Source organism: Gossypium raimondii, chromosome 7 (assembly GCF_025698545.1).
Source record: "Gossypium raimondii isolate GPD5lz chromosome 7, ASM2569854v1, whole genome shotgun sequence".
In the NCBI taxonomy this organism is placed as follows: domain Eukaryota; kingdom Viridiplantae; phylum Streptophyta; class Magnoliopsida; order Malvales; family Malvaceae; genus Gossypium; species Gossypium raimondii.
This window is the reverse complement of record NC_068571.1, coordinates 14290050-14302917: the sequence shown is the minus strand read 5'-3', so window position 1 is coordinate 14302917 and position 12868 is coordinate 14290050. Positions and strand designations below refer to the sequence as shown.

At 32.7% G+C, this 12868-nt stretch overlaps 1 protein-coding gene across 1 annotated transcript; it reads right to left on the bottom strand.

Moving 5' to 3' along the window:
* Positions 1-9466: 9466 nt before the first annotated feature.
* On the bottom strand, positions 9467-11738 carry LOC105763753 (uncharacterized). Its single transcript, XM_012582092.1, has 3 exons — positions 11265-11738; positions 10944-11128; positions 9467-9725 (listed from the first exon to the last, which is right to left on the bottom strand). The coding sequence occupies exons 1-3, from the start codon at positions 11736-11738 to the stop codon at positions 9467-9469; spliced, it is 918 nt and encodes a 305-aa protein (XP_012437546.1).
* Positions 11739-12868: the final 1130 nt, after the last annotated feature.

Sequence of the window (12868 nt, the reverse complement as noted above, 5' to 3'; positions counted from 1 at the left end):
CAAATAAGTGGCTAATGTCAACAAAACACATATAGGCCAACATTTAGCCAAAATAACCTATATATGCCATTATAACCAAAAGTATCCAACTAAAAGTACCAAAAGAGCCGATGGATAGTGTGATCTAGCTTCGACAAGCTTCCAACTCGAACGAGCTTCTGAATGTCTATAAAACATGAAAAATAACACAGAGTAAGCATTTAAGCTTAGTAAGTTCGTATAACATAGAATTTAACTTACCATTTAATCACAATTTAGGTAAGTAACATAGCATATCCCAACTCAATTTGGCGTAATGCCTAAGCACATATTCACCAATATGTTAATCATGTGAAACACATATAATAGCCAATACACATGGATGAACTCAACAATTATTCAAGTTGCCTAAACATGTATCATACATTTCTTATATCAATGTATCATTTAACATTATTTCCATGTATTTCATGTAAGTACCTGTAGTAGTTCGTATTGAACTCATATAATCTCGTAACAGAACTGTGCCCGTTAAACCATTTAGAATATCATTAGATACTCGGGTAGCATACATAGGATGTACTAAATTGTAATCCGTCAATTCCTGTACATGTATGCTCATACGAGCTCTGAATCGACAGACTCTTACGAGCTATAAATGATAAGCTCATTCGAGCTGAATATCAGTAAGCTCATGCGAGCTAAATATCAGTAAGCTCTCTCGAGCTGAGAATCGGTAACCCTAATGACATGTCATTTGTATCCTACAAATTCCTAAGGTTCAAACGGGACTCGGTAATCATCGTATGTTTTCGAATATACGATCGGTATTCATATATGACAATAATGCAAATCACATAAGTATAATTCAATTAAAGCATATAATTACACAATTGAATGAAACGAACTTACCTCGACGAGTATACGTAGATACGGAGGCAATTAATTTGAGATTTTTCCTTTACCCCGATCTAACTTCGCATGAGGTCTATCTTGATCTATACCAATAAATTTAACTCAATTTAATATTTTTCACATTCAATTAGTACATGTAATTTTGGAAAAATTACCATTTTGCCATTGTACTCTTAATTCTTTGCAATTTAGTCCCTAGGCTTGGAAAATGAAATTCATGTAATTTTTCCCTTACCCAAGCCTACTAGATTTCTATACATACTAATAGAAGCCCATATTTTTCACAAATTCATAAATTTACCACATCATATTTTCTATTTTTCAACTTAGTCTCTATTTGACAATTTTACTAAAAATTCCTTTACAAAGGTTGTTTATCTAACAACCACAATTCATTTTTTATCATCAAACTTCAGAACTCAAGCATGTACATCAATTGTATAATTAACATATAAGGGCCTCCACTTTAAAGTTCCATAGCTATTGAATAGCTTTAGCTATTAGAACTCAACTTTTAAACTTTACGCGATTTAGTCCTTTTTATCAAATTGAGCAAGTAAACAGTAAAATTTGTTAACGAAATTTTTATACGGTAATACTATCATGTTGTAGAACATAAAATAATAATAAAATAGTTTTTTTAACCTCAATTTTATGGTCCCAAAACCACTATTCTGATTTCACTAAAAATGGGTTGTTACATTAACCTACTAACACAAGAAACAATAAAGTGTTAGAATGCATATAGGAACAATAAAAAGAAAAAAATAAAAACCTAAGGCTAATAGCCAATGAAAATTGTTGAAACTCAAACCAAAAAAAATTGCGAAGCAACTTGAAAAACTTCGTTCGAGGTGTTCCCAATTTCCAAAAATCACGAAATTTAAACTGGAGCCTCCTCAAATAATATAGATCTTATCTGGAAAGTTTTGGCAAAAAAATTCAACCCACATAATATTTTTTATTTTTTTACTTTCATATTTTCTTTTTTCTCTGTTTTTTTGTTCACTTTTTTCGTCAAAAATATTTTTTTTATATTTTAATACACTGCCAAGAATCAGTATATAAAATTTTAGATCAATTGAAAAACATTTACCCACTCAAGAATATTTTTTTCATAAAAAAATTTTAGGTAAAAATTGATTATAGGTTGTTTTGCAATGGAAATCAGTTTAGAAATCAACCATGAACACCTAAAACACCCAAATCTGATACCAAATGATAAAAAATGATATGGATAAAGGCAGAAGCAGATCGTAAAGTTTGTCAAAGTCACAAATTTATCCTAGATCTCTAGACGAATGTAAACTGAAACGAGAAATAACGAAAACAGATTAGTTGTCACAAAGGAGAGTCAAACGAAATTAAAACAAAAGAAAGGTGAATCAACTAGTAAATAGTCCAAATGAGAACGAATTAAGGTTTCTTGGATGGAAAGAAACCATCCTTGGACCTTAAGAAAATGCCCCAACCAGATGTGTAAAAAAATACAAACAGATTTGTAAGAAGTGATTTTAAAGACAAGCAAATTGTTTTGTGCAAGAATGCTTGAAACAACAAGAAAAGATTAAAACTCCTAATTTTGATGTGTTTCTTGATGGAACGAGATAGGAGAACGTCTTTCTTGAAGCAACTTTAACCTAGAACAAAAATCAATAAAATCAACAAGCCAAAACAACAAGAACTAACTTAAATAAGCAAGAAACAATAAATTAAGGATAAAAAAAAGAGAAGATGATGTCTTAAGAAGCCTTGAAAACATTAAGAATCCACAACTCCTTTCAATGGCTCTAATTCCCCCTCCAAGGAAGAGATCCTTGGCAAGAAAAATGAAGATGATTCCCACAACCTGAAAGATTGTTAAAACAACTTCTAAAAGAAACTCAAGAGCAATTCTTGAAGAAAAACTTAAAGAGAATTATTATTTACTCAAAAAAGCATAAATCAATTGTATGTGTATAAGGGTGAATGTCCATGCTACTTATAGGCCCCCAAAATAAGTTTTTCTAACCCTAATGGAATAACTAATATGACAACTTATAAAATAAAATAAAATAAAATAATTCTAAATGTGGACTTTTAATGGGAACTCAACCAAAATAATTAAATGGGCTCTTTGGGCTGAATTCTTTCATGATGATTAAAATAAATCTGGACCTATAGTTTAAATATTTTACAATTTGGGCCACTTTGATAATTTGGCCTAATATTCAATTAAATTACTTTCCAAACATTCGGATGGGCTTGGAGACATCTTAATGGGACATTTTTCAAATAATGATTGAAATCAACTTAAAAACAAGTTTAGAGATGAGGATTACCTTCAATTGAACTCAAATCATTGATTTGGAAGTTTGAATCAAAATGCTTTTAGAAATTCGGATGACTTTTTGACAAACTTTAAAAATTATTTCGAGAGATTTTAAAGAGAATTTTGGGAGAGAAAAGGTTTAGATCTATTCTCTGATATTTGGTTTATGAAAATAGGAAGAAACAAAAGAGAAAAATCTTTCAATTCGGGTGAAAATTGAGTGAAAAGTGAGGTAGCTGTAGTGTTTTTAAAACGAAAAACCCCCACCTGATTTTCAAAATTTGGGAAATTTTCCATCAGGCCACTCCCTCTTTTCCCTTATTTTAAAATTTGCTCCTTTCCCTCCAAAATTTCAAAAATATAGTTTATTTGCTATAAAACCTCTCACACGTTCTCCTGTTGACTTGTCCCCTTTATTTATAATAGCTATGTTCTAATTTGGAATGAGCACAAGGATTTCCTGAGAAAAACAAATAACTAATAGTGAAGTTAGTAAGTTAAATAAATTAAAGATCGTATCTGTAAGCTGGAAATTTCCAAATTATTCTTTTGAGAGTATAAAAATTAAAATCAAACTAGTGGCGTTGCCTCTCTGGCAACGACGCCAACAACTGGACTGCCTCTAGACGTGCTAATGTCCAGAGTATGAATAATACAGTATAAGATATATTACTGAGGCGGTATTTGCAAGTATACAGGTCCAGTTGTAATATAGTTACAACGGAGTAGGTGAGTACTCCGAGGATCATACCTAATGGAGGCGAGTGCTAGATCAATTTTAACCTGAACACTGAAAGATCTAATTAATATTTTAATTTAGTTATAGTACGAAAGTAGAATAAAAGGAGCCTATTTATAGCCTTCAGGTGATCGTCATCCTTAACCCTAGGTCAGCTAACATTCTCGAGTTTTAAGTTTGATTGTGCAGACCAAAACGCCCTCTGGCTCATGTTATTTTCCGTCTATAGTCGATGTCGCGACACAGCAAGACTTGTGTCATGAAAAAGGAGTCAGTATAATCCTCTTGCAATATCATCAAAGGTATGTCGCGACACCCTTGGTCTGTGTCGCGACATCGAAGGCAGTCTTGTGGTTTCTCCATTATGCTCCCTATGTTGCAACATGGAGCATTTTGTGTTGTGATATAGTGATCAGTATCAGTTTAGTACACCTTCTAATGGTCTCTTGCAAACTTAAAGTTCATGAGCTCACCCTTAGGCCTCATTCAGCCTCTAAGGTCAATAAATGACTTAATTTGCATATTTTATTAACTTAATGAAAACTTATAAAAACATAATTAAAACCTACCCAAAATGCTTGCCTTCAAGCACCTAAAGTGCAGAAATTAGTCTAATATGCTACATTGAATTACTAGAGATCACAATCTTGTTCCGCATATGTCATTATCAATTATTCATATATATTCTCGATCAATCATTTTATCAACTTGGCAGCCTTAATTCAACTGGAATTCACTAAGAACAAGTCCTCTTCATGATCCGACTTAGACTCTTTAAAGATCTTTGTTCTTGTTAGGTTTATTTGTTCTTTTTCTATCACAATCAATTGTTTTTATTTGTCACTTTTAGTTATTAAGTTGGACTTGGTTTGTTTGTGATGGGACACATGTGAAACAAGATCAAAGGTTTGTCCAGGTCGAGGATTTGACTTAGGACTATAGACAAATGAAAGGAAACTTGGAGTTCGACTCAACCTAAAACACAAACAATCCAAGTTAGAATTAAAAGTGTAGCAACAAAAATTAAGTAATAAAAAAATAATGAAACCGAATCCAAATTAAGGTTCTTGGAGGAGTCCAAGTTGGTTAAAGAAGCACTTATTCTTTATGAATTCCAAACAAATCAAGGTTAGCAGTTAAGTGAAAACAAATTATTGTAACAAGTTAAAGATAAAGATCAAAACAGAATAAAATCACATGAGAGATTAAAAGAAGTTCGACCAGTCATGAACAATGAAGAGTTAAGTATATTCAGATGCTTTGAATCATTTTTTGGATGAAAATAAGCTTCGAAGTTGAGATCTAATCAAAACAGATTAGTTTAGTGTTAAAAGAATGAAAAAGAAAACCAAACATCAAGGAAAGAGAGAGGCGGCCAAAGAGGAGTCCAAACATGAGTGGGCTAGGGTTTCTTGGATGAGAAGAAATCATTCTTGAACCAAGAGAAGGCCTCCATCCTAATCTGAAATCAAAAGAACAAAAATTTTTGTTAGAATTGATTCTCAAGCCATAATAAAACTATTGTGATCAAAGCAATCGGCACAATAAGAACTAAAGAGATATCCTAATTTTGAATGATTCTTGGTGTATTAAGAAGAGAGAATGCATTTTCTAGATGATTCAAGATTTGGAAGTAAATAAATGAAAGATTAGAAATAAAAAAAAATCAGAACTGAACAGTAAAAAAAAGAAAAAAGAGAAGAAAGAATGGAAAAGAGTGAAGTGGCGTGATGAAGTCCTAGAGAGCCTTAGAATTAAGAAATTTCACAACCACATCTGAACGGCTCTAATCTCACCTCAAAAATAGGGGTTTTGGCTTAAAAAGAAGTTTGAAGATTATTCTGGCAATCTAAATGATTTTTAAAACTTATTTTAAAAGAAACCCAAAAGAAATTCTTGAAGAGAAAACTCAAAGAGTATTTTATTATGATATTTTCTTTAGATTTCATTCGGTTTTTAATGGTTATTCTTTCAATTTTTTTCTAACTACTTACTCTCTGTAACCTTCCCAACCTTAGGCTAGACATTATGGTACAATTGTGAAGATCACGTTAGCCACCTATGTGACTAACTACCCTACCATTCTTTGGAAACCTTAGTTACTTTCTCTTTTAGGAAAAATCACGGTTTACCTTTGTTGTTTTGGAAAACATTTCATTAATTAAATCAACCATCCTTAGGTCATGTTATTAGCATTTGCATGGTTTAGAAAACACATTGCTTGTCGTTTCACCTGGCAAAACCTTGTTATCTTTTATTACAGTGAAAAACTAAGTGTTATAACCTATTTTAACACTAAGCCAAGTATCATGTATTGTACAATATCAAAATAAGCTTATAAAACCAATTTAATCTGTCAAATATGCATGCATGAAAACCCTAGAGAAGAATAAAACTCAAACCACAATTTGAATAACTTTACAGTCCAAAAACCAAATAAACTTGGGTAAAACTTAAGCAAAATAAATTATAAATCTGAAGTTTGTCTTATGTTCGTATGCCATGTCCGATCCTAGTCTCGATCATTACCTGAGATGTTTGAAACTATGAGGTGAGCTAACTAGCTCAGTGTGAGTTTAAATAGTAAGAACATTCAATTATCCATGCAACCATCAATCTATAAATTAATTCAACATATCATATAGCATAAAACATTATATTTCGGGTGTGTCATGGACATGATGCAATGCATAAAGAATTCCTACCCCAACCATCCGGTATACACCACGACTTCCCCAGAACTTGTCTGCCAAACTTCATACATTTTGAGCTATGCTTGATATGGTTAGACCACCATTATACGTAATGTAATTATACTACCATTTAAAATAAATGTTATATAATCGTTGTTCTCCTCATTACTCTTGGTGCAGCACACAAACAACATATATGCGGGCTTAACATGCTACAATTACTCCACGGAACTCCTCCGTCATCCACATGATCCCACACTATGCACATTCGATATGTCATACAAATTTCAATCAAAATCATGTTTCCATTACATTCCCATTTCAATAGCATGTTTTACATGCTCACATAATAACATTCACTTCGATTCGGTAATAAAATTTATCAATCATTCGGTTTCACCATCAATATGGTGAAATTCTAACATGCTATAGTTTCATTATCATTCATAAGAAATTTTCTAGTGCGTGTGTAGGAGTCTTTCGTTCAATATATTTCATAGCATTTTACCTAAACATACATTTCATTTTCATTCTAATACATGCTACTCATACAACCAGCATACATTATATCACAAAACAATTCATATTAATTCATACCTATACCAGACATTCAAACATTCAATCACTCATGCAACCATGCAAACATGCCATTTAACTAGGGCTCGAAACGTACCTGATTCGGTCCTCTTAAAATCACTTACTTAGCCATTTGACTAAATCCGACCAGAAAGATTAATCATCATTTTAAGTATTAAAAATATTAACCAACATTTAAATTATATACGTTAAAAACCATACCTTAATTTCACACGACTGTAGCACTACTTGCAAAACCCGCTATTCCTCCTTTAGACTTAAACTGAACCTAAATTAAAATACAATATTTATTGAATTAAAATGCTGCCAAAAAACTCAAAAAAAGCCTTTTTAAGGGTTCAATCAAATGAATGTTACCAGAATAATTTTTGGATCCAAATCGACTAGGCTACCTATACTAATTTGGTGTGAAACATATGCGTGAATGACCGACAACTTCACTATTGGTCTAGGGCATTTAAGTCAGCGCCTACCACTATAAAATACTAAAAACTCGATAGCTAATTGTAACATCCTATTTTTCAATGATGTTTCAAATGGTGGTTTCGTGACCACAAATACAATGAGTGAATTTGATAATATTTGGTGATTAAGTGAATATTTAAGTACAAGTGGTTTGTCTCTAAAGTCAAGTGGTTTTAGAAAATGAGGTATCAGGACCTAATTTATATAAGTGTATGAAATTTGGTTAAGAAATTTTGACATTTAGATTATTAATTAAGTAAAATGATTAAATCGTAAAAGTTGTAAAAATTAATCGCTATAAGTTTATTTGTATTAAATATTATAAATGTATGAAATGAAGGTTTTAAAGTGAAAATATACCTTAATTATTATGATGTACGATTAGTGGGTGGAAAAATAAGAAAAATTATATCTTTAAAATGTTTTAATTAAAAGATTTTATATGTTAAGATAATAAAGGAATAAAACAAACGTTACAATGATCATCATCTTCATTTTCATGGTTTTGAACCTAAACTCCATAGTTGAATAAAACCAAGCTTTCGGTCAAGCGATTGTCCTTTGCATGGTACGAAATTGAAGCTTGTTTTGAGTAATTTTTATGTTTTTCAAATCATTTCAACTAGGTCTAGCTAACCCTTATCTCTATTTTCAAAACTATTAAATATTTTAAAAATTTCCAATGATGAACTTGTAAGGTTTTTTAAGTATGGTGATAGATTTATAACCTTGATAGTTAAATAGGAGTATTTTGTAAGGTGGTTTTTGTTGATTTTAATGTTTAAGGACTAAATCATTAAAATAGTGAAATTTCATGAAATTCTTGTGAAAAAGTGATACATATCGGCTATATAGGGATTGTAGGAATTCAGCTAACATGAATTTGAATTAAATGTGGTTAATTTGAAAGTTTCGAGTTTAGGGACTAAATTGACTAAAAAGTAAAAATTAAGGGTAACAGTGTAAAATGGCGATTAAGGATCAAATATATGAATTTCGGTATTTTATGATACTTGAATTGGTTAATTGAATAAAATTATTATATTTAGATCAAGAAATGGATCAATCTTTGGAAAAATGCAAAAAAGAGGAAAAATGACTGATTAGTCCTTGGAGTCGAGTTTACAAGAGTGTATAAGGAAAAATACAGGTTTTATAAGAGCTCAAGGAGTTGAAGATTTAATTGCAAGAATTGTTGAATAGAGGGTTCATTTGGCTGAGTGTATCTCCGTGGGATGCATCTATTTTATTGTGAAGAAACAGGATGGTATGATGCGGATGTGAATTGACTATGGACAGTTGAATAAGTTGACTAATAAGAATAAGTATCCTTTGCCTAGAATTGATGACTTGTTTGATCAGGTTCGAGGTGCAACGGTGTTCTCAAACATTGATTTAAGATCTAGGTATTACCAATTGAAGGTGAAGGAGTCGGATGTGTTGAAAACAACTTTTAAGACTCAATATGGACATTATGAGTTTTTTGTGATGTTGTTTGGATTGACTAATGTCCCTACTGTGTTCATGGATTGGATGAACCGAGTATTTCATTTGTACTTGGATCAGTTTATCCCAATAGTAATGTTTTGCATCATAAAGAATTTTTTTTCTTCTTTAGCTATTGAGATCAGGTGGTAGCAACCCACTTACTAAGTAGTTCACTATATCTGCGTACCAAGGTAATGCTGTGGCAACCAATAGTTCCTCGTTTGGGAAATCTTCCTTAATAAATTGAACATTGACATCTTCATTCCCAGCTTTTAACCTTCACAGGTGATCAGCCACTTGATTTTCAGTCCCCTTTCTGTCTCGAACTTCTAAATCAAACTCCTGTAGCTGAAGTATCCATCGAATTAATCTTAGCTTAGCATCTTTCTTGGTCACCAAATATTTAATAACAAAATGGTCTGTGTAAACTGTAACCTTGGTACCAACTAAATAAGATCGAAGTTTATCAAATGCAAAAACCACAACTAATAACTCCTTTTCAGTGGTGTTGTAGTTCACCTGTGCATCGGTCAGGGTCCTGCTTGCATAATAAATTTAATGAAATAACTTCTCTTTCCTTTGTCTCAACACTACTCCCACAGCATAGTTGCTAACGTCATACGTGAGTTCAAAAGGTAGTGTCCATTTTAGAGCTATTACAATTGGTGTTGCTAGCAATCGTTTCTTCAAGTCTTCGAAACTGATCAAACAAGGTTCATCAAAATTGAAAGGTCTGTTTTGCTCCAACAAGGCGCACAAAGGTTTAGTTATCTTCAAGATATCCTTAATGAATATTTTAAAAAATCCCGTATGACCTAGAAACTTCTAATACCCTTGACACTCGTAGGAGGTGGCAATTTTTCTATCACCTAAATTTTTGCTTTGTCTACTTGAATACCTTGCTGCCATATCTTATGACCTAGAACAATACCTTCACGAACCATGAAATGGCATTTTTCCCAATTCAAAACAAGATTTGTTTCTTCACAACGGTAGAGAACCAATTCCAGATTTCTCAAACAGCCCTCAAAATTATTCCCAGAGACAGAAAAATCATCCATGAAGACTTCAAGGAAATTTTCCACCATATCAGAGAATATTGTCATCATACAATGCTGAAATTTTGTCGGGGCATTACATAACCCGAATCACATTCGTCAAATGCAAAAGTATCATATGGACAAGTGAAAGTTGTCTTCTCTTGGTCGTTGGGAGCTTTAGTAGATCATATGGACAAGTGAAAGTTGTCTTCTCTTGGTCGTTGGGAGCTTTAGTAGTCTTATTATATCCTGAATAACCATCCAAAAAAAGTACAAAGCTTTCCCAGCTAATTTATCCAACATTTGGTCAATAAATGGTAAGGGAAAAATGGTCATTCTGTGTTGCCTTATTCAACTTGCGATAGTCCATGCGTACTCTCTATTCCATGACAGTGCGAGACAGAATGAGCTCATTATTATCATTACTCACTATTGTGACAACTCTTTTCTTGGGTACACATTATACAGGACTCACCCATGAGCTATTTAAAATTGGGTAAATAAGGCCAGCATTAAGCCACTTTATAATCTATTTCTTGAGAACTTCTTCCATGATCGACTTCAGTCTTCTCTGTTGTTCAATAGAATTGCTATGGCAATCCTTCAACAAAATTTTATGTATACAAAGAGCAAGGCTAATTCCTTTTATATTAGAAAGGGTCTATCTTAATGCCTTCTTAGATCGTTGAAGGACTTCTAACAACTTGACCACTTACTCGGATGTCAACTCCACAAAAATTACTACAGGTAAAGTGTTGTTTCCCAAAGATGCATATTTTAAATGCTGCAGCAAAGGTTTCAACTCCAGTGTGGGAGGTTCCTTTATAGAAGGTTTAGGAGGATTAAAATAGCAATCTGATAAATCCAAGGACTCAAACTTCTTCCCTGGTCTATCCGCAAACTACTTGGCTTCCATAAGTTCATCAATATCCTTAAAAATTATTATGTCACCCCACTCAAGTAAGTCTTCATCACTATCAAAATTGCTGTGGAAAAATTTTTCAAACTCCTCCTCTACTGTTGGTTCTATCATTTACCATCATGGTTAGTTCACCTTTCTGCACATCAATTAAACTCCTACCAGTAGCAAGAAAAGGTCTTTCAAGAATAATTGGCACATCCTGGTCAGCTTCACATTCTAAAATAAGGACATCTGTAGGAAAAATAAACTGATCTATTCTTACCACCTTCAATTTTACCTTCCGGATGTGTGTAGGATCGACCAGCCAATTACAACGTATCTTAGTAGGTCTTGCTTTCCCAATTCCCAACCTCTTGAATACAGACATAGGCATTAAATTTATGTTTGCTCCCAAATCACACAATATATTTCCAATATATTGATTTCCAATTGAACACGAGATAGTGAAACTCCTTGGGTCCTTCAACTTTGGACGTAATTTATTCATCAACATTGTTGTGCAGCCTTCAGTGAGAGCAACAATCTCAAATTCTCCCGATATGCACTTCTTTGACATTATATCTTTCATAAACTTCACATAATTGGGCATCTGTGATACGACCATGACCCGAGCACACTCTTGGACCAGCTCTCAAAGCGTTGCTTGCAATCCTTTGCAAGCTGAATTAGTTCGATTCTAGCTCGTTGAGCTCAATTTGGCTCGTTTCTAGCTCAATGAGCTTGTTTGCTCGTTTTGAGCTTACTTTAATTTCTATAATTTAGTTGCTGGAATAAAATAAATGCCAATTAGTTTATTCAGCTTAAATAATTAAATTGCATTTTAATTCTGGACGTTTTAATTAGAAGTGTTTAAATGTGTCTAAAAGTTGAGACAAATTAATTTCATGTTTTAATTAATTTGTCTTAGCTACTGTTGATGTTTAATTTAAGTCTTAATTAATATTTGTTTTAATATGTCTAGCCACAGCATTTTAAATGTGTCTTTAGCTGAACATTTTAAATACAGGTTTTTAAATGTGTCTTAGTTTCTTTATGTTTAATATGTCCTAGTTATTATCAGCTTTAATGTTCCCTAGCTAAATGCATCATTTTAATGTGTTTTAGTTGCTGAATTAACGTGTCTAAAAGAGAATTAATTTGCTGAATTTATTTAGTGCAGATACATGTACAAGGGACGACATAAGTGCATGAACGAAGATTAATAAGCTCTGACCGAATTTATTTGATGTTATTTCCAGCTGAATCAGCTAGCTTAAGGACCAAGGAAAGCAATTAAGGAAGAAACATGCATTTGGATAATGCATGGGACGGCATTAAAAGGAGCAGTTCCCCTTTGTTTCCAGCTGACTTTTCGTGAAGCTTAATGGACTTCCAGCTTTTTAAAGAAGCAAATTAAGATGTTCATATTGAATAAGGTTCTTTTCACATTGAGTGGATGATCGGTTTTGAGCATTCACACTAGGAAACCACTCAAATTCGTCCATTCACACTTGAGGATCATTGAAATGCCCAAGTTGCTCATTTAAATTGCAAGACTATTCAGCTTTACAGGGCAGCTCAATTAAGGTGTATTTAGCTTCTTTGGCTGAACCAAGACAATACATTCAGCTCACCAACACTCCAATTAATGTCCAGCTGAATGGATTTCATCTAGAAGCTATCTAATTAAATTCTTCATGCATGAAGCTTTCCAAAAACGTCCTAGGAAGGTTGCTGGAA

What these genes read in the sequence shown, in the direction of transcription:
- LOC105763753 (XM_012582092.1), bottom strand. Translation starts at nt 11,738, where the DNA reads ATGCCCAATTATGTGAAGTTTATGAAAGATATAATGTCAAAGAAGTGC. An exon ending in AAGGTGAACTAACCATGATG is followed by an intron (nt 11,129 to 11,264) that starts GTAAATGATAGA and finishes GAAGCCAAGTAG; the next exon opens with TTTGCGGATAGACCAGGGAA. An exon ending in TTTGTGGAGTTGACATCCGA is followed by an intron (nt 9,726 to 10,943) that starts GTAAGTGGTCAA and finishes TTATGCAAGCAG; the next exon opens with GACCCTGACCGATGCACAGG.